This window comes from Elephas maximus, chromosome 12, assembly GCF_024166365.1.
Source record: "Elephas maximus indicus isolate mEleMax1 chromosome 12, mEleMax1 primary haplotype, whole genome shotgun sequence".
Lineage (NCBI taxonomy): Eukaryota > Metazoa > Chordata > Mammalia > Proboscidea > Elephantidae > Elephas > Elephas maximus.
The window spans coordinates 43436145-43459659 of NC_064830.1; the positions used below are offsets into that span (position 1 = coordinate 43436145).

General features: G+C 36.9%; 1 protein-coding gene across 15 annotated transcripts in view; it reads right to left on the reverse strand.

Moving 5' to 3' along the window:
* Positions 1 to 23515, reverse strand: part of DTNB (dystrobrevin beta) — a 422608-nt gene that overhangs the window by 259781 nt on the left and 139312 nt on the right. For all 15 annotated transcript variants that reach the window (XR_007519619.1, XM_049903708.1, XM_049903702.1 and 12 more), the window contains 3 exons: positions 18137 to 18291; positions 4727 to 4832; positions 1062 to 1228 (listed from right to left, as the gene is read on the reverse strand). Coding sequence is in view for 14 of the 15 variants with exons in the window: in XM_049903708.1 (XP_049759665.1) it covers positions 1062 to 1228; positions 4727 to 4832; positions 18137 to 18291 (428 nt within the window). In the remaining variant the exon portion in view is untranslated. The remainder of the gene's footprint in view (positions 1 to 1061; positions 1229 to 4726; positions 4833 to 18136; positions 18292 to 23515) is intronic.

Below are 23515 nucleotides of genomic sequence, written 5' to 3' on the forward strand. Positions count from 1 at the left end.
AACAAAACCTACTGGAATTTACAACAAAAGACTCAGGATAGGATGTTCAGTTTAACACACTTTCATGGTTAACTGAAAACCTACTTAAATAAAAAAAAAATCTAACGCACTGTCAGAGATATATGAAGTTAGCTGTACGCTTAAGTTTTTTTTTTTTTTTTTTAACTAATTTCTGATTTGAGCTTATTTGTTTTTTTCTTGGTTGAGTTTTAAGAAAGAAAGAAGAAGAAGAAAAAAAAAAAACCTGGTTATGGAAGCTTTCTAATAGTTGAAATCCAGTAAAATGACCAGGCTTAAGAACCCAGATCACAAATTATACATATGACCCTATATATTCTTCTATTGTTTAGCAAACCAGCCAACAAACAAATCCAAACTAGAGAGAAAGGTTTTAAAACAAAGGCTATCACAACTTTTAGGGAAAGAAAAATATGGCATTCTTACACCTCTGGAAATAAACTGAAGGGAAGAAAAATGATGGTGCTAAGTATGCCACAGAAAAATCAGACATCAAACCCACCCAAATATTGTTAATTAATGACTACTTTTGAAGGTCTGGATACATCCCAATATGGCAATGGTTGTAAAATACAATATTTCCCTCAACCTTAAAGAGGCAAAGATTTAACTCCTTTACTTTATGCAGTGTTTTTTCAACATTTAAACTCTATAAACATGAAGAAAATTTGCTTGAAAAAAGAATTTTGAAACATCAGAAGAATAAGTATTTGGGGAGATACTTCTCACAATTTTAAAGTGAATAAAAACTTACTTTTCACTCTGGACCAGGAGCATTGTAACGTTTAATTTTACTGAATAAAGGGACCACTCCAAACATAATCAATATCTCCACCTCCTGGAATTTTTAAGTTCTACTTTTAAACTCAAGTGATGCCGCAGCATGATATTTTTGCAACTCCCAGTGTAAGTGTTAGTATTAAGATTTTACTGCACCACATCCTTATTTGGTAGGCATCTATCAGGAAACTGGCCCAAGTTCTGTTCCTGATGAAACAGACGGACAGTCAGGGAACACAGACTGAGACACAAAACAGAGTTACCCAAGAGGAATGCTCCTTCATCTGGTGTTGGTTGCTGTGAGGGCCACTGGCGTGGCCGCGCCAAAAGCAGTTTTGGCAGAGCTGGTAGTTGTGGCACTGCTGGCATCGGTACCGGAAGCCCATCATACTCTCACACCGGCAGTAGGAACACTCCACAGGATGGAAGACTTGTAGGAGGGAGAGGAAGAGGGCGAGCAAGAAGGGCAGGGGAGAAGGGATGAGATGAGAGGAACAAGGAAAGAATTTTCAGAGAATAAAGTCAATACAGAGAAAAACCAAATCTAATATAAAGGCAAGGGTGAAGACGACATGAGAACCAAAGAATCTAAATTGCCCCCTAGCTAGTTAATGCAACCAGCCAACTAGAACAACAACAAAAATGACTTCATATAAAAAACAAAGCCTTTCAATTTAGAATACCTGTACCGTACCCGTTGTCGCTGAGTAGATTCCAACTCCTAGCAACCCTACAGGACAGAGTAGAACTGCCCCATAGAGTTTCCAAGGAGTACCTGGTGGATTTGAACTTCTGATCTTTTGGTTAGCAGCCACAGTCAATTTAGAATACATTCCAATCCACCTTAGAGAACAACCAACTTCCTTCTTAATGAAACTCATGTTTTTTAAAGCTTAGATAAGCACAGAAGGAGGAGAGAGACACCTTCACTCCAAAATTGTTTTTCCAAACCTATTGTTGTTTTTAGGGATGGTTTATTGTTAAATGTGTACATATTTGCTTCCTTCACTAACTTATAAAATTCTTGAGAGCTAGGACTATGTGATGTGTTTCTGTTACCTGCAAAAATAGTATTTTACACAGTATACTACACTGAAGGCCTTAAAATGGCGAATTTACCACGTATCTGGACTCAAATGGTAACTGGTAAAAAAAAATTAGGCCAAATATATTTAAGTATTAGTTTTAAGTCAAAGCTTTAAGTAATACCATGAACATTAAAGTACCCTAGACCAATGAAGGGGCCGTGATTTGGAGAAACGGAACTCAGCGACCTGTACTCTTTTTTCCACCTAACAAGGCTTATGGAAAACTGCTAGGCTGGCAGGAAGGATTCACAGAGATTTCTGGGGTCCTCTCACATTAGAGGCTATTTAGAGATTGTAGTTCAGTAAGTGGGAAGTGGACAGCACTATCATGGGCAATGCACAACTGTATATTATAGATTAATTTTTAATGTTGGTAACAGAATTGTTCCCTCTGGCAATCCACTCTGAACACAAGAAACAGAAGTCAGTAGGAAATAGGAATATAGTACTCAAATCTTTTGAACGATTCTTTATAGCACTATATATACAAAGCCAATCTTACCCAATCTCATCTCAATTATAAGGATGTTTAATCTTGCTCCAAAAATGTATATTAACTAGGGAATCAAAACTAAAAAACAAAACAAAAAAGCACTAGGTGAGGAAAACTATGTAACAAGATCATCAAAGACTAGAAGAAAAATAAAATCGGCAATGAGAAATCCAAAGGACATACCGCCTCTAAGAAATTGAAGCTTTTTGTCATCAGGATATTTCTAAGGAATGACAAAAGCGCTAATCAGAGTGTGTACTTTAATTATAACCACACAGTTTGGTATAGCTACTCCAGGGAACATCACGACAAATCAATCCGGAGTTAACATCAATGCAACCAACACCAGAGCAGCCAATATTCACAATTCTGAATAATAATTTGGGGTTAATATTAAATGATATATGTATATTAATGTTAAATTATCAACTATATTCTGATAATTTTGGGTAAACATGTACGTTTATGTGATTTTCCTCAACTCTCCTCTAAACCAATCAAGAGCCGGGTATGCACACAAGTCAGTGGAATGGGTGACAAGGTGGAAAAGCAGAGAACCAGAACGAGGGAAAGATCAACAAGCACGCTGGGTCAGATTATAAATCAGAAAAAGGCTAACCAAACTCTGGCAAAAGCATTCATTTTGGTGGAGTGCACCACGTGGTAGTTATGTTCATATAAGTACTATACACTTGGATTAGTAAATCAATATAAAAAGTGCAACTGTTGCTGAAGCAAGTAAGCATTTGTCTTTATGAACAATAACTTCAATTTCATAGGAAGAAGCAAAGGGCCCAAACCTAAAAAAAATCTAGGACTACCATAATTTTAAAATTTGTTTCCCATCATAAAAATAAGACATATAGACAAACTTTAGAGTGATGGGTAATGTGTTTTATTTCTAGAATTTCCATAATTTCATAACATTTCTGTCTCTGAGAAAAAATAATACGACTGACCACTTAAGAATGTAATCAATAAATAATACACTATATACAAAGTCACAAAAAAAGTTTATATGGGTAAAAATGACAAATGAAATTCTTTCCACTTGGTTTCCTAGATACAAAATGATTTTATGACAATGAATTGGATATGAAACTACTAAAACACTTCAGGCTATAAAAGCACTGCCCCAAAATCTACCAATAATACTGTAATAATTTCATAATTTAAGTCTCTACCCCGCAATCCTGTTAAAAATTTTAACTGTTTTAATCCATACAAAAGATTACAGTCCTTTAAGTATGTAATCCTGAATCTGAGGTACTTATGAATTAAAGTCATAGTTAGGCAAAAGACTGAAAAGTTAGAAAAAAAGTACAGACAAATGGGAGAAAATAAAAAGAATACAAAGTACAGACTTCATTCTTACAGGGAGGAAAAGAGAAGATTGCTTTTTAATGGCTTCTCAGCTAGTCTTCCCCGCTCTCTTTTGTGGAGTGAGGAGAGGTAGGCAAGAGCCTTGAGAGAAGGGGGGTTGTATAAAAAAACTAAGGCCTCCTCTTTAATAAACTCAAACGACCTAAAAAAAAAGGAGGTAAACTGGTAGCAATACAAGAGAAAATTAAGAAGTTACTAAGAGACAGGTAGCAGCTCCAGGTGTGTCGGAGTAGAACTGTGCTCCATGGGGTTTTCAATGGTTGATTTTTTTGGAAGTAGAGTACCAGGAGTCTCTTCCGAGGCACCTCTGGGTAGACTCTAATCTCCAATCTTTTGGTTAGCAGCCAAGGGCTCTGCACCATGAGTTGAATCAACTCAATAGCAACTGGGTTTTAAGATATAATTACCATTTCAATTCAAAGCAAAACAAAGATTTAAGCCAAATCACTGCGAAGAATACCAAAAGTAGATACAAGGTAAAATAATAAATGGAAAAAAATGAAGATATGTGAAACCCAGTGTTAAAATATACTTTAGCTATTTTTCTTTAAATTATTCCAAAATAATTATCATTTTAGTAGTTGATATTGAATATATCCAATCTTTAGAACTAAGATTTTCATAATTAAAAAAAAAAAAAGAGGTCATGGATAAATTAGGCCCCAATTAGACCTAATAAACAACCATCTGAAAGCTTTAGTTTGAACTAGAGCCTAGAGTTTGAACCACAAAGTTTTATAACCCAACACTACTACTTCTTGGCATCCTGTCTAAATAATAAATACCACCCCCATTTTTTTGAGAAATAAATACTCCTCTTTTGGAAGCTAAAACCACAGAAACATGATGGAGTGCTAGCAGATGTCAATTATAATTTTTCAGTGATAATAGCTGAGGACTTTACAAATATTCAGTTTAAACAGTTCCTATATGTAAGGAAATGAAATATAAAAGTTCCACTTACCGTTCTCAACATGGGCAAGTCTGTGCATGAGAGACAGCCAGACAAGGCACTGGGGAGGGGGATCGGCCATCATTGTGTCTAAAAACATATTCAGCATTATCTTTTTCTGTGAAGAGAAAACATACGTATTTATATTTTTCAAACATCCCTGAACTCCAAAGATTAAGTTAACCTAAGATTCTGCCAACCAAGCTTTAATAAATTACATGTTGAAATATTATAGCAAAATAAAATACATTACTATAGACACTACTACACATTATACTAGGCACTGCTACTATACTCAAATGCACTTACACAAACATTATTTTATTTGAGTCTTGAAACAACTGCATAAAGGAAACAGGTCGAATATTATTTTCCTCATTTTACAGACTAGAAACTAGAGGACTAGAGAGCACTTAAGTGACTTGTAAAGGTTCTACCAAATTAGACACAAGACTAGGACTAGAACTCAGGTGTCCTTCACATGACTATTTCTGCTTTCCAGAGACAGAGACAGATATCCCACATCTGATTACAATACTTGTCTCATTGTCTATCATATTTCTAGCATTCAGAACAGTGCCCAGCACATAATAGATGCTTAATAAGTAATTCTAGAAAAAATAAATAAAGTGAAGAGCAAACACCCTAAGACGTCATTTAATGACCTTCTCATTTACAGGGGTGGAAACTGAAGCTCAGAGTAGTTAAGAAATTTGACAAAGTCACAAAGAGAGTTATGACGAGGATGAGATTAGAACCTAAGGATCCAAACATCCCGCACAGTACTCACTCCATTATGCCAGCTCCCTACCTAGACTGCCTTTTTCTCAAAGGCAGTTTCTGTTCTATCCTTATTCTTCTCTCTTTTAGATAAATATATAGTAAGTTTTGACTGTATATGAAGCACGAACATAATTCTCTATGTTCCATGTGGACAAAGAGAATTAGATAATAGTCTAAACCATTGCCGTCGAGTCGATTCCAACTCATAGCAACCCTATCAGAAGGACACAGTAGAACTGCCCCATAGGATTTCCAAGGAGCACCTGGTGGATTCGAACTGGCAACCTTTTGGTTAGCAGCCGTAGCTCTTAACCACTACGCCACCAGGGTTTTCAGATAATAGTCTAGGAAGATAAATTTTAAAAAGTTATATAAAGCAGAAAGACCAGACTGTCAATAATATTTCAAATTAGTGAATGTGAAAGTATTCCCTCCAATCCAAAAAACACCTGTCCAGCTCCAGAGAGAAAGGAAAAAGCAGTTTGGTACAGTCAGACGTAGTGAGAAATCTGCAACCTTTATTACGAAATAAGGGCAGAGACAAAAGGACAAACACACAGAAGATACGCAGCCCAGTAAGCAGGCCTTTCCGCTCATAGTCCCACCATTCAACAGCAAGAATGGGAGTTGGGGACTAAGTGTGGGGTGCAGTCAATAGGACTCTGAGAATTTCATCTCTCTCCCAATAACTGTGTTCTCAGCCCCACCATTTTTCCTAAAGTGAAAAACAGGCTACAAAAAATATGAGTGTTTCCCAATAAAACTTTAAGACTTTAATGAATTTCAGGGGAAAAAAAGTAGAAAAGATAAAATTAGTTACACTGACCTAAAGATTTTGCCAACTGATAACAAAATAACTTGGATTTTATCACTATTACATTCGACACAAATTGAAACCAAGGAGGAAAGTCACTGAGTGATTAGTCAGGAGGAGAGAGGACTCCAGGGTTTTCATCCACTCCACTATAATACATTCCTAACCACCGGTTCCCATCAGGCAAGACACCAATCTATACAGACTGACTTCTGTGTATCTCTCTGGGCACCCATGGAGGGAGCACTGTGCATCCAGTATGTGTAGACTGGAAGTCATTCTTATTAAGAATAATCTCTAAAAAAGAAGAAACTGGTAAGTGGGGAACAGAAAAGGATGTAAACTAGAAGGCAAAGCAGGACAATAAAAACCTGGTAAAGATGAAGAAAGGTGAGGCCTCACACTGCAGACCAGCACTGAATAGGTGCCAAAGGGAAGGGGGCTGAAATCTATGAGAAGGGTTGACTGAGGGTGATAATATTATGAGATTATCATTCAAAGGCTTTATATATATTGCTGTGCACTGAAGATGAGGTTAGAGAAACACCTGCTCAAATAGGCTAAGGAAAGGCTATTCTAAGTGTTTTCCATCTCGGGCATTTAAGTTAGTAATGTGTCTGAGACTACAGTGGAATCTAAGAAGAATGAATGGACAACCTGAGAACAAAATCAGAAAGCCACTGAACATATGAATGGAGAATCTGACATGGAAAATGCCTCTTACTATGGATATGAAATATCCATAGTAAGCCAAAACAAATATCATAACAGATTGAGTAGAGAAGAGATGTGAGAATTCAGTTATCTTCTACTGATCTAAACATTAAAGAGATGTGCAAGAAATAAACCAATGGCACTCTTCTCATTAATTTCTTTTTGTGTTGGAATAGTTATTTTTCATAAAATATTCTCTATATATTAACATATAATAGGTTTATCACTGTTATTTTTAAATGACTTAAAAAACATATTTTTAATTTCTCTGTTTTAATTCCTAATGTGGAACTATAGATATAACCCACATCAACAAAAGCTTTTTTGGAGTCCTCGATAATCTTTAGAGTGTAAAGAGGTGCTGAGACCGAAAGCTTGAGAAGTGCTGGGAGAGAATTCTTAGCTCAAATATTCTGTAACTTAGCAAATAACTGTAAAAGTTGGCGCTTTTTTTCCCTTTGGTTTTGTTTTGTTTTTGATCTTGAGTTGAACACATTCTTTGCATTTCTCCTTTTTTTTTTTTTACAGCAGAGTAATATTTATAAAACTATAATAAAAATGAAGATACACATTCCCACAATTCTCATTTTTCTGTATTTCCCTCCAGATGTATATATACTTCTACGTAACTAACTAGGGTAGATAAAATATGCGATCTGTTTTCTCACTTAGCATTTTATTAGACATTTTATTGTTTTGCTACAAGGCCCTCATCTTTAATCATTTTAACAGCTTCCTGATCCACTGACGAAAACCCATGATTTATTTATACCTTTGTCTAGAAAACACTGAGGCTGTTGCTATCTTTTTATATAGTCTCATATTTTTCTTGGAGACGAGTGTTTCTGCTTTTTGCCTACCTCCCTGCCCCGTCGTTCTAAACAAGAGGCTGGCAATTATTAACTTAGATGCCATTCTCTTACCTCCCTCCACTCTTGCCTCCTTCCCTTTTTTAATAGGGGAGTGAAATAATTCCTTAAACATGAAAAATCCATTAGTGCTAAAGTAACATGTGAAAACAAGCAAAATAACTTAGCAATAGATTATCACAGCTGCAATCTCCAACTTCATCAATTCCATTACAACTCCTATGTGCAAGACACAAATATTTCTTATCCATTGCCCTATCACTTACTTGGTAATCAGTTAAACAATGTATGAAATTTAGTTAACTGTCTTGAAAACAGTATTTTTAAGCCTTTCAGATGAAAACATTTTTATACACACATTTGTACCCATAAAAAAAAAAAAAAAAAAAACCGTTGCCACTGATTCCAACTCACAGCGCCCCTACAGGACAGAGTAGAACTGCCCCATAGGATTTCCAAGGAGTGGCTGGTAGATTCAAACTGCTGACTTTTGATTAGCAGCTGAGCTCTTAACCACTGTGCCACCAGGGTTCCAACATCTTTGTAGCCATAGAAATATTTTCTCTGACAAGGGCAAGCATACATTACCTAGAGTTACAGGACCAGTGCTATGGGTCAGTCTTTCAATTATTATTAGACAGTGAACTTAGACATATCATAGATTTATTTTGGACTTTGAAAACACAGAGTAATTTGTAACAAGAATATAATATTGCTATGCTTTTTATTAGTGATGTTGTTGTTGGTAAGTGCCATCGAGTCAGCTCTGACTCATAGCAACCCTACATACAAAGGAAGGAAACACTGTCCAGTCCAGCATTGTCCTCACAATTGCTGCTATGCTTGAGCCATTGTTGCAGCCACTGTGTCAATCCATCTCATCAAGGGTCTTCCTCTTTTTCAATAACCCTCTCTCTACTTTACCAAGCATGATGTCCTTCTCCAGGCATTCATCCCTCCTAATAACATGTCCAAGGTACGTGAGACAAATTCTCACCATCTTTGCTTCTAAGGAACTTTCTGGCTGTACTTCTTCCAAGACAGATTTGTTCGTTCTTTTGGCAGTCCATGGTATATTCAATATTCTTCACCAACACCACAATTCAAAGGTGTCAATTCTTCTTCACTCTTCCTTATTCACTGTCCATCTTTCACATGCGTATGAGGAGACTGAAAACACCATGGTTTGGGTCAGGCGCACCTTAGTCTTCAAAGTGACGTATTTGTTTTTTAATGTCTTAAAGAGGTCTTTTGCAGCAGATCCGCCCAATGCAATAAGACTTTTGATCTCCTGACTGCTGCTTCCATGGGTGTTGATTATGGAGTCAAGTAAAATGAAATCCTTGACAACTTCAATCTTTTCTCTGTTTATCATGATGTTGCTCATTGGTCCAGTTGTGAAGATCCTTGTTTGGTTTATGTTGGGGTGTAATCCATACTGGAATTTTTTTTTTAACCCATACTGAAGGTCTTTGAGCTTCATCAGTAATTGCTTTAAGTCCCCTTCACTTTCAGCAAGGAAGGTTGTACCATCTGCGTACTTCAGGTTATTAATGAGTCTTCCTCCAATTCTGATGCCGTGTTCTTCCTCATATGGCCCAACTTCTCGGCTTTGCTCAGCATACAGATTGAATAAGGATGATAAAAGGATACAATGCTGACGCACACCTTTCCTCACTTTAAACTACGCAGTATCCCCTTGTCCTGTTCAAACAACTGCCTCTTGATCCATGTACAGGTTCCTCATGAGCACAGTTAAGTGCTCTGGAACTCCCATTCTTTGCAATGTTACCCATAATTTGTTACGGCCCACACAGTCAAAATGCCTTTGCATAGTCAATAAAACACAGGTAAACATCTTTATTACAGCTAAAGGAAAGATTTGGGAAATCAAAAATTCAGAAATACTGTAATTTTCTCATTGCAAAGATTTATTACTTGGGAAAATAGTATCAATGAAAACAAGAAGGTTACAACTATTTGCATGAGCTTTAAGATTCCGGTTAAAATTAGAGCAAAAAAAAAAAAAAACCAATTTTCTTACATAAAATTTAAAATCATTATTCAGTTAACTCAAATAATTTAGTAAGCATCGATTATTTTCAGACACTTAATCACTGGAGATGTAAAGCTGAAGAACAAGTGTCATCCCTTCAGGCATAACTGAGCTATATATAACATGCTGTGGGAGTACAGAAGAGGGAACAATTAATCCTACATTAAAAGATTAAGAGCATCACAGAAGATGTGATATTTTAGCTGGAATTTGAAACATGAGGTTTTTGTTGGTAGAGAGAGAGAAGTTTAACGGTTATTGGCACAGACAAAGATAGTAAGTGTGACTGCTTTTACCCATTCAAAATACGCATTACTCAAAATAAGAGAAAAGCAATTTAAAACTACTGAGATAGCATTTCTCACCTGTCAGACTGGCAAAAATTCAAAAGTGTAACAACAGATGCTGTTGGCAAGGCTATGAAGAAACAGACAATTTCACACGTTGCTAGTGGGAATTGATGATACAGTGGTTAAGAGTTTGGCTTCTAACCAAAAGGTCAGCAGTTCAAATCCACCAGCTACTCCTTGGAAACTCTATCGGGCAGTTCTACTCTGTTCTACAGGGTCGCTATAAGTCAGAATTGACTTGACAGCAACGGGTTTTGGTTTATGGCAATATCCAAAAAGAACCCCCATAGCATAGTGAGGGACAAGAGTAGGTCAGAAGATGGGGTGTGTGGGGGTAGGAGCAACAAGAAATGATGGTGTAAAGACAAGATGGGGCTGGACTGACAAGCACCATGACTGCTATGTTAAGAACCTCATTCAATAGACAATATAGAATAATGGGAGTTTTTTAAGCAAGAAGAGGACACCAGCAGAGCTTTGTTTTAAAATGACATTTTAAAATTTACTCGTGATTGAAAGGAATAATAAAACAAAACCAATAGCTGAGCAGGCATAGTCCTCTGACTCAGGCTGCCGTTGGGCCACTAACTGAAGTGACTAGGAGACCGAAGTCCTCAATTTTTTGGTGAGAAATTTTTTTATCTGAAGACTAGCAAACAAGAAGGCACTGGGACAGGAGAGGGTTATCAGAGGTACAGAATGGCTGTGCATGCTAGTCTGTGCCACCAGTGCACACCGGAGAAAGGGCTGAACCAACAGCTCCCAACACTCCCTGCCTAGCAGCTTTCAGCTCTGCCCACAGGCCTTGGGCAAGAAAACATGATCAACCACATCAGGACCTACGTTCAGCTCATGACTCATAACTGAGAGGCGGGGGCCTTTCCTGTAGCAGGTATACAACAAGCATAGCTACCTAACCAAAATGTGTTTTAATAAAAGAAAACCATCTTGGAGCCGCCTGTCATTTCTATCTAAAGAATCAATTAGTAAGATACTCTCTTCCATTGGTCCAACTAGAACAAAACCTCATTTCTAGGTCTCCGCAATATCTATTAATGCCAAGGATATGAGCATTGTTACTATGGACCTGATCCTAAAATCCATTTTGTATTTGCTGTATTTCATCCATATAAGATACTGTCACTTGCAAGATATACCATCAAATTTTTTTCCCTACCACTAAAAAAAACATTCAGCCAATTAAATTAACTCAGTGACCTGATTAAGAGCAATCCTTCATGACGTGAATTGGTCACACCAGCTTTTTGATGAATTGAAATTTCTTTCATCTATTCAGAAGGATTTGGCAATTTCTTCTGCCTTCAGTGGTACTGCTTCGAGTGACAATAAATTCTTTTGCCCATATCTCAACAGCAAACAAAAATTCAGCTTCATCTATTTCCTTTTTTTTTTTTTTTTATAAAGGCTTTAAGGTTTTTTTTTTTTTAAAGGCTTTTAAGGTTCTGTAAATTACCTGATTGTTGCTTTGTAAGAAAATGTGGCATTCCTCCAATTACAAACATTTGGTTCACTAATATAAAATTTATTCCCTTCTGTGTTCTTGCTCTTCTATGTATACAATAACTTTCTGTTCAAGGTCAAAGATGGTACACTCTTTCTGAGGCCATTTAAATGACAACACATACAGTACCAAAAGTGGTAACAACTGAAATGATAGCAGTATAAACAGCTATGAGTGGTTTATGCATGTGCAGGAAATAACAGCCACGTCATGACCACTGCCTAACCAACAGCAATGTAAGATGCCATTGACTTATGATGTATCAGAGATTAAGACAGTAAAATGTAGGGGAAAAAAACCAATGAAATTTGGTAATAAGCTATGCTAGATTATACGGCAATAAAGGGTTGCTTGCTAAAGGAGGCTGTAGGAGTCTCTGGGTGATGCAAACGGTTAATGTGCTCGGCTGCTAACTAAAAGGCTGGAGGGTCGAATCCACCCAGAGGTACCTTGGAAAAAGGCCAAGTGATTTACTTCCGAAAAATCAGCCACTGAAAACCCGATGGAGCACAGTTCTGCTCTGACACACACGTGGCTGCCATGAGTCGGAACTGACTCAGTGGCAACTGGCTTTTTAACGGAGACTGTAAAATCTCCATAACTACACTACCTATAAACGCACCCATAGATGTGCAAGGCTATTCTTGCCAAACTTTACTCAATGTTCAGGAAAACAAGGTCAGAATATCCAGACAACATCTCACTCCAAAGATAAAGCCAAAAGAAAAGTAATTTTGGCATATAGCTAAAGAACCTATGTTGGTCAAAGTGTAACCAGAGGACATCTCTAGGCATGAAATATTCTTGCGAGTCTGAAAGTCCATCAGCAATAATGCAGGCACATTACATTATTCCAACTTCCCACTTTCTCTGAATCCGGGAAGAGCAACAGTATCTCCTGGACATGCTAACAGAAAGAATGCTTCTCTTTCCTATCCCGTTCTCTTCTCCCCCATCGCTCTCCAGTATCTATCTTTTCTTTTGCTTATTTAAGTTTCCCTTTCATAAAAACACGTATCAAATTTAAAATTCCCTGGGTTGAGTTCTTCAAGTTAAATTCAATATGAAGACTTAGAAAATAAATAATAAAACAAGTAGCAATTATCTTTCTAAGGAGAATATAATACTTCTAAAACCCTGAAAGTTTAGACAAAATACGGGAGAAGTTAGTTATATTCACTGTTAGTTTTGAATAATTTTTAAGCCTCTAAAGTCAGTCTGTTAGTTGATAAATGTAGAACAATATTAATATATCTGGTATACTCACCAAAAGATCATGCTTGGGGAGCTACATTAACACTGTATTTTGTTCAGACAATAATTACAATTACAAATTTACTACTAGGATTAATTTTTCTAATCCTATAATTTTAAAAACTCTACCAAAGTAAAGACAATAGTACAATATGCTGATTATCAAGCTTCAGTAATTCTCAACATATCGCTAATTATTCCCTCTATGCCTTCACTCCTTCCAAAATGAATTATTTTGAAGCAAATTCCAGGCCTGTTAGCTCTTGAAATAACCTTTCCCCCAACATTTTATTATGGTAGACACCTCACTGCTTCCAGTTCGGGACTATTTTGACTAAGGCTGTTATAGGTATTCTTTTGGAAGTCATTTTGTGGACATAGTTTTCAATTCTCTCAGGTAAATACCTAGGAGTGGAGCAGCTAAGTCATGGGCCTGTTTTGGTTTTACGGAACCACCATGTTTTCCTCCACAAGGTTGTGCCATTTTATACTCCCGCTGATAATGTCTGCGAGCTGTGGTTGTGCCACATCTTCATCCACATTTGGCATTGTGGGTGCCTGAATTTGAGCTATTCTCGTAGACGTATTCTGTCAAATTAATTTACAAATGCTTTCAATTTTTGCTTTGTTCCTAAAACCACTGAATTACAAAAATCTGTATCTCTTATTTTGGGCTAGCTTGTGAAAAGCAGGCAAAAACTGTTCTTTAGAAGAGAATTAAAACTACATTAAAATAAACAAACACAATTCTCTGCATATCATTACAAAAAGCATTTTTGCTATAATGCACCAAATGCATTTCTGGAAAACTACACAATGTGCAAAATTGCAGAATTAACAATAATAAGACATATGAGAAAACCAGGGCAAGAACAAGCCACTAAAAAGTAACAATGTTAATAACAATACCAGCACCACTAAATCTTCACAGGCATTTCCACCAAGAGTCACTATCAGATGACACCTTTCAGTCTTACATTTTGGGGCACTTTTTCCTTTCTTCATGATAAGGGTCCTTGAGGTCATACAACTTCCAAGATTGGTTTCATCAAAACTAAAAATCAGATCCAGCAGAGAGCTTACTTGGATCTTTTTTTTTTTAAAACACAGTTGTGGAAATGTCTTCACAGCTTTTTCATCCGTACTCACAGTTTTATCATCATAACGTTGTAGAAAGTAAAGCAGTTCATGACTCCTCTAAATCAGTGACTTCTTTCACTAAAGGAATGTTTTCAGTCACACTTTCTCTTTAATTGTGGTCACTTCTTTGTCCAGCCCAAGATATCTATATGCTGGGGAAAGGTGCGTATGAACCAACCCAATTTCTATGTAACGTCCACATCATTGCCCTCCACCTGATGGTGTGTGAGCTCAGTCACATCAGAGAAATGCATACTGTGGGAAAACACACTACATGGGTAAAGCCCACGTTCATAAAGAAACCCAAACTCATTGTATTTAACGCGTGCTGCATTTTGAAACTATGTCCAAACAGTTTCACTTTTTGGTTACCCGATCAGCACTTTCTATTTCTTCAGAGGTTTCTTTTTTATCTTCTTCGTGGACTTCAGAAAACTCAAGTTCCATCTAGACTGGGATAAGCTTCTTTGACTTTCCCAAATCTGGCATAGATCAAGACACAGACAGATTTTACAGGAGTCTGAAGCAGGAGAAAAGCGACAGTCAGGTTGGGAGTTCAAACGCCTCAAGAGTTATGTCATAAAATAACCTACAGAATCATAGATAAACAAAAAAAACCCATGGCTGTCAAGTCAATTCCGACTCACAGAGACCCTACAGGACAGAGTAGAACTGCCCCTTAGGGTTTCCAAGGAGTGACTGGTGGATTCAAACTGCCAACCTTTTGGTTAGCAGCCAAACTCTTAACCACTGCACCACTAGGGCTTCCGCAGAATTCTAGATAGCATCCTTAGAAATAACTAGAAATTTTCTGTATTCTTCAACATTTTAAATAAACAACATTTATTCCAATAGTAGGTACTCATTAAAGTACTCATATTATAAATAAAAGATTAGGTTTAGCATTCCACATAATTGTGATCCATTTCTAAGTATTATGTGATGTTCTTCACTGAAATTTATTTATATATAATCTATTTCCCATTCTGACACTATTTTACTCAGCTGTAGCATTCCAAAACTTGAATAAATTTTAGTCTGACCTCCAGGTAACACCTTTTGTGAAATGTCACATACAGCATCACATGTAAGACCACCCCAGAGTCTGCGCGGGCAACCATTTGGAATGACGGTACCACAAAAGCAGCAGCAGCTGCACAGATGAGCTCTGAATGGAAAACGCAGGACAGTCACTCATAGTTTCCTCATCCTCTCCTCATCATACTCATCCTCTCCTCATCATACTCATCCTCACTTAAATCCCTGAAGGGCATTTCAATACTTGCAGGACATTCTTGTACCAGGATATGTTTAGATAGCTTCATATCATTTGGAAATGCATATTCGGGAGGGAAAAATAGCAAACTATGCTTTTATTAGAATAAATTAAAGCATAGAGATATTTTTAATATGCTAAAAGCTGAAACTGCCACTTATGCTGAGATAAAAAAAATTAATCGTGTACAGAGCTTAATTTGCACAAAAACAATCAGCCAAAGCAGGTACAAATTTCAAAAGGATGTCGTTTCACAAGTTACTAAAAATAACTCTGGTATTATGGGTGCTATCTTCAATGCTAAAGCTGAGTGACCAAAAACAAACTGTAAAATATTGTTTGGAAGTCTGAATTCAGATAAATATAATTTAACTTTAAATGTAAAAAGAGTTTGTTTTTTTGGTTCTTTTGTGAATCAAAGTATCACAAGCCAATAGGACTGAGGTCACAATATCCTTTCACCTCTCAAACCTTCGGATTTGCTCCTTTTTTACTTTAATTTTTACATAATTTCAGACTTATAACAATGTTGCATGGTTACAAAAATAGTTCCCGTTTACCCTTAACCCATATTCTCCAAACATCCACACTGGGGAAGAGATGTTCCTCTACCCTTAAAGACTTAAACAGGTTGGATTTCCTAGAAATCAGGACATCCTCTTATATAATTACTATATAGATATTTTTAAAAATTAATATTCATTAACAGAATACTATCATCTAATCTACAGAACTTATTTGGACTTTTGCAAATGTCCCAATAATGACCTGTATAATGAAAGGAAATCCTGAGTCATGAGCTCAGTCATTTTTCATGACTAAGACTCCTTTAATCTTGAACACTTTCTTTCATGACATTGATGTTTTTGAAACATTAAAAAAAATAATAAATAAAATAAAATCTGTTGCCATGGAGTCGATTTTGACTCATGGTGACCCCATATTTTACAGAGTAGGATGGTGCTCCATGGGGTTTTCTTGGCTGTAATCTTTTTAATTTTTTTCCCCCAAATTTTATTTATTTCGTTGTTGTTGAAAATATACAGCAAAACATACAGCAATTCAAGTTTCTACATGTACAATTTTGTGACATTGATTACATTCTTGGAGTTGTGCAACCATTCTCACCCTCCTTTTCTGAGTTGTTCCTCCCCATTAACATAAACTCACTGCCCCCTAAGACTCCTATCTTTCCAGTTGCTGTTGTCAATCTGATCCCATACAGACAGTTCTTATAACAGCATAATACTCAAGGCAGGTTTTTCCTAGTTAGGCTAAACTATTGCTTGGTTTTAAGATGATTTCAGGGGATATTTTTGGTTTAAGGTTAAAGACTATCTCAGGGCAACAGTTTCAGGGGTCCATCCACCTCCCACAGCTCCAGAAAGTCTAGAGTCCATGAGAATTTGAACCTGTTCTGCATTTTCCCCCTTTTGATCAAGACTCTTCTACAGAATCTTTGGTAGCCAGGCAGCATCCAGTTCTTCCGGTCTCACAGCAAAGGATCTTCGCTGTAATCACTACTGATGTAGATTACCAGGCCTTCCTCCCAAGGCGCTTCTGGATAGGTTCAAACTACAACCTTCAGGACAGCAGCTGGGTGCAAACTGTTTGTGCTGCCCGCAGACCCTTCTGAAGCACACAGATCTGTTATTTTGTAGAAACCTCTTTATTTGGATTTGCGCTTGATGTTTCCTCAAGATTCACTTCAGGTTATACATTTTTGGCAGGAGCACCAAGAAGTGACACTGTGTACTTCCAGCACATCTTACCAAGAGGCCCATGAAATCAGTGTATCCCATTACTGGTGATATGGACTTTGACCATTTGGCTCAGGTGGTATCCAACAGGTCCCTCCACTGTAAAGTTACTATGTTCCCTTTGTAATTAACAAGTGTCTTATATGGAGGTACTTTCAGGTTACATCAATACGCTGTTTCTTATTCGTCTTTTACCCACTGGTTTTATCACAGATTTTTTAAATTCCTTGCTTTCCAGAACTTTCTAAGTTTAGCAGTAAGCCCCTTTTATCTAATCTCTACCTGAACGTATGGATGCTACACCCAGAGTCTGCTCTGCTCCCAACTCTTTGAGACACAGTTAAGATCACGGGAACACACTCATACCAACCTCTAGGTCAAGACCACGAAAAGAAACCCACAAATAGTAACCCAAACCCATTTTGTTTCATAAGAAAATGGCAGTGCACCACTGAGGGATGTTTTGCTGGCAGTTGAGAGCTGTACGGCATTCTCTGTCTTCAGTGCTCAGGAAATACCGATAGTTTAGTATCGAAATCCCTGTATTTCACAGTTTTAAAAATTCACTTGGGAATGTGACATATGCTTAGTAGCAATAATATAACATCTTAAGCATTTTTCTTTAAAATTTCAGTAATTTAAAATATTTCAAATGTTATCATTATTTTCAGTAAAGATCCCTTCCCCCCAAAAAAGAGTTCTTAAGTGAATTTTTTATTTCCCCTCCTCCTTTTTCTGTTCAATTCCCCCCCAATTTAAAGCTCCTTCTCCTCCCCTATTAAGACCTATATTCCTGGACTGGAAGCAATGTGGTGAAATCTAGTAAAAGACGGAGGGACAAATGAGCGCTCCTCTAGCCCTAGATTCTTTAAAACTGTCCTTACCTGCTGTGGAAAACAGGTGCGGACTGAGTGCTCTGTGTAACCAAAAGATGGCCCTTCAAAGACAGCTGTTGGGAGCTTCAGAACTTCCTTCAGAAACTGGTCAAACTTGCTAAATATCATTAAGCCATTGGAATCTGACATCTGGGAGAAAACATCTATGAGAACAAAACCAAAAAGTCAAACTATAAAGAAATACCAATTTTTTTTTTAAATGGCTATACGTCATGTTATACCAGTTTAAAAAATTATTAAAAATATTATAAAGGTATTATGATTTTTAATTACTATTAGAACTACTCTTTCTTATTAACATTGCTGTTTATATGCCCAGACAGTTATTCCTCTCTTCTCTTCCACAGTTAGGGAGAAAAGGAAAAACAACCACGAGCTCAAAAACAACTTGGCAAAGCTTTTTTCAAACTGTTGAGCTTCCTGACAAACAAATTTGTGAGCCGAATATGCACAGAGAAATCACTATATTCACTTTGCTGATGAATGGCTTCCTTCCCATCCACTTACTATTCTACCTAAACATCAAATCAAATCACCTTTCATGTACATTTACTTATGTGCTCTTTTTTGAGTGTGCATAACTGGGTAATATAGAACTTTTTTATTTATTTATACCTCACTTTGTTCCAAGAAGAATTTGTACCAGCATACCCTTCTTTAATTCTTAGCATCTGAATATGCATTTATGTATGACATATGCATGTTTGAGTACATGAAAATATTTGCAAATTACTGGTGGGAGTATGAAAGAAAGGTATTACATATACATGTGTAGATTCATATACTCATGATGTGATGTATACCTGTGAAGGAATAAATGTAAAGAGAACATAGAGTATGTTTAAAATACTCCATTTGGTAAGTTCCAAAGTGGAAGTAAAAGAGCCCATATAAACTCTTACATTCCAAGATACTTTGAAACTGGAAGACCCTATTTTTACATAAAGTCTGGCCCAATCAGCAAGAAAAGACATTTCCAGCACTACTATTATCTCTTTATCTTCTTGGCAAGAGAGAGTTTCCTGTGTCCCATAAGTTAGTCCTCTCTCATCTACCGTTGGGCAGAAAAAGAAAAATAACCAGGAGCTCAAGAACAATTTGGTGAAGAAATGTGCCCTTAACTTTTTTAAACTATTAAGCTTCCTGACAAACAAGTAAGTTGAACAGAGAAATCATTAATTTCCTGAGGTCTTGCCAAAAACTGCATTTGAAAAAATCATACTCCCTACATTCTTAGTTAACAGGTGTATTAGACAGCTGTGTGCAACAGACGTATGTAATGTACATATATGTGCGTTACTCTTTTGGTTCAATATAGGAAATTTATCCTGAAGTACTAGATGTAGAAAAATTAAAAAAAAAAAATTAATCAAAGAAGGATAAAATGTTAGATTATCAACTCTACAAGGTAATTTTTAAGACAAATACAGTAAACTACCAAAAGAACAAAAATCTTCAATGTACCCTTTCACAACAGCTGCTAGTTAGTAGCTGATGGAGAAGTTTTGAATACACGGCGGGGGGTGGGGGGGAATCCAGTAAGAGGCTGATAGAAGTGTGAATCTAAAATCATTACTTAACGAATTACATACAAAGTTCCTACTATCGATCCAAGTGCCAAGCACTCTGCTAGGTGTTGTGAAGCACAAGAAAGAAGTATGATATATGGTCCTTAACCACACAGCTGGAAAAAGTACATATAAAGCAAAGACGAGTTAAGAGCTAACTCCAAATAAAACACAAAGAACAGAGGCCTACAGAATATTTATTAAATTCCATCAAGTGCCAGGCACCGTAATGGGTAACGATGGCCAAGTGTGCTGACAGCCACCCCAGTATTCATTATCCTCTTCTTTCTAACAGGGCACTGATTTTATTTGGTGCAACAACACACCCAACTAAGAGATTACAATTTCCAGCCTCCCTTTAGTACGGTATAGCCATATGACTAAGTTCTGGCCAATAAGATTTTAAGCAGAAAAGCTATTAGGGACTTCCAGGAAGGCTTGTTAAAGGAAGCTGATGAAACTGAAAAGTAGGCTCTTTTTTCCTTACTCTATTGCTCCGTTTTTTGTGTGGAATGCAACTACGATAGCTAGAGCTCCAGTCCACCTAGGACCATGTAGTCATCTTGAGGTAGCATTAGCATTAGCATTGGAGAAGGCAAGGACAGAGAAAGCCTGAGTCCCTGATGAACGTGTTGAAGTACTACTAGTCCTGGACTACCTACCTCTACATTTCTTTTATATAAGAGAAGAATAAACTACAACTTTAAGACACTATTATTGTGGGGTTTTGTTTTCATACAACCAAACCTAATACTAAGTGCTACCACGCTTACATAACATTACCTTGTTTTACCTCACAACAGTGTATGTCTGTGTGTAACTATTTAAATTTTACAAATAAGGAAACTGTAGCTTAGGAAGGTTAATTTGTTTGATGTAAAAAGGCTAGTAAGTGGCCAAATCAAGATTTAAACCCACATTGTCTGACTCCAAAGTAAATCCCATTATACTGTATGCCTTCAAAATATAGTTTAGATATAAAACACACAGGCAGGACTTAAGTTCTAAAAGCTAGGCCTTGAAAGATAAGATTTGGAAGAATGAGGTCAAAACAGGTTTTGATGCAACCACAGAAGAGTAGGATAAACATCTGTAGGACAGGAATTCACACAGTGTATATGTTAGTAGTGGTGGTAAGCAGGCAACAGGTCAGTGAGGAGAACATTTTGACTAGGAAAATTTATATCAGGAAATAAAAACAGAGTAAGAAAATTATCTGTAACAAAAGGAAGCTTTGAAACAGGAAAAAAAAAACAAAACTGGATTTGGTCTAGAAACCTACTAAAAACTCTAAAGTAGGGAAAAAATATTTAGAAAATGAGGTCCCAAGAAGATCAGACTACTAATGACCTGCAGAATGAATTAAAGAATAATGGAAATGGAGATGCCAGCTAGAAAACCTTACAAACGATGCACAAATGGGGTAGTGAGAATGTGGTTTACTGCATAACAGTGGGGGAAGAGAGGGTCAAATACAGAACATCTCAATCCAAGAGCTATACATACAGTCGATGGCAAACTGGATTGGGAAATAAAGGGTTATTCTAAGGCTGGGAAAATAATGATAACTCTGATCAAAACAAGTAAATTGAAGACAAAGCTACTTAGCTCTGGACATATCTGTATTTGGATGAATCAACAAGTTTATAAGCAGAACCATCCTGCCAGCAATTAGATACAGAACAGCAGATCCCAGTTCAAGGCTGCAGACACAGAGCCTTGAAGATGTTAGCAATGATGATTTTCAAAGGTGGGAAGAGCACAAGTGATTTAATTTTTCAATAGCTGGCTGCTATTCTTATAATAGAGGAGCCCTGGTGGTGCAGTGGTTAAACACGCAGCTGCTAACCAAAAGGTTGGCGGTTTGAACCCATCCGCTGACAGGAGAAAGACGTGGCAGTTCTACTGTGTCCTATAGTGTCGCTAAGACCTGGAATTGACTCGACAGCAGCGGTTTTTGTGGGGGTGGGAAGGGGATTCTTAGAATGAGAAAAATAATCATTCATTAAATCTGAATGAAACAGAGAGTCAACATGGGCAATGGCAGACACTGTAAGGTGCTGACTCAATGTCTGTATCTTTTCACTTTCTAACTGAACCCTGATTGTGTTTAGAACAGCACTGTGCTCAGCTTAAAAAATGACTTCCCATTGCACACTGTAACTCTGGAGTGGATTTCTGGAAAAGCTTTTGCTTTCCTGACAGAGGCACCTCTTTCTTCGTTCTGCCGGGAATGAATACGTGAGGCCTGAGGCAGAGCAGACATCTTATGACCTGGAGGAAGCAAGCCAGATGGCAGAGCAGGAAGACTGGAGCAACTGAAGTCTTGAAAGATTATCCTTAAGTCATGGTACCAGCCTCTGAACTTATTTTTACTTGAGAAAAATAAATTCCAGTGTGTTTAAGTCACATTTCGTCAAGTTTTCTGCTGCCACCCAATGTATTCATAACTGATAATCTAACGAGTTATTAACTTGTGTCTACTAATGGTAGAAAAACCAGAGACTTTAGCTGCCCAAGTGCATAAGTGTGTATGAGCACGAAAACATACACGCACACGGACAAATCTATAACTAATTCGGAGTAAAAAAAGGGTGTGACTGGATAGTGAAATGACTTGTTGTTAGGTGTTGTCGAATCGATTCCATCTCATAGCAACCCCAAGTGACAGAGTAGAACTATTCCATAGGATCTTCTTGGCTGTAGTCTTTACAGCAGCAGATCGCTGGGTCTTTCTTCCTCGAAGTGGCCGGGTGGGTTCTAACCAACCTTTTGGTTAACAGCCTAGCAGTTAACCATTGCACCACCAGGACTCCTTAGTGAAATAACTAACCACCCAAAAAAGTTATTATTTTCAGCTATACTTAATTATACTTAATTACTAAATATACTTAATTACTAAAAAAAAAAATTAATTATACTTAATTACTAAAAAAAAAGAAAAATTTTTTTTTTTAATTACTAGGACATATAAATAGATTCAAGCAGTAAAATAAACACACATACACACAAAAAGAAACTATAATTTAATAGGATCATAATAGTAAGAGAACAAGCAAAAACATGTTTGTTTTAATAACACGAATACTGCTAAAATAACCCCACCAAACTTCACTTAAGTTTGCCACCAAGTCGATTCTGACTCATAGCGACCCTACAGACAGCACAGAACTTCCCCATAGGGTTTCCAAGGCTGTAATTGGTATGGAAGCAGACTGCCACATCTTTCTCCCGTGGAACAGCTGGTGGGTGCAAACCACTGAGCTTTCAGTTAGCAGCCAAGCTCTTAATCAGTGTGCCATCAGGGCTCCTTAGGAATACTGCTAGACCCAAAAACTGAAGGCATAGTGAAGAAATTCATTATTTCTTGAGCTACTAGTTTAAAATAGTAACTTCTTTTAATTTTTAAATTAGGCTTCTCTTTTATGTTTTTATAACACTAAATATATTATTGTTAATTTTTTAACCTTAATTGAAGTAAAACAAATAATGAATGTAAGCTAGTGTGATTTATTATATACATATAAAAATCTTACCAAAGAAGTAAATGAGACAGTAAAATTTAATAAAAATATCAAAAAATTAAACTAGTCCTCTAATTAAAGTCTGAAACCCTCCTGGCATTAGAGAGTAAATTATCTCCCAGATCACAGGTTAATTTCCCCAGTAATTCTCTTTCTATTTATACACCTCTGAAAAAAGGTATGCTAATCCCCATTAGTTGTTTCCAGCCAAAAAAAAAAAAAAAAATGTAGGCTTTCCCCCTTGTGAAAACCCCACAATCAAACCCTTAAATGCA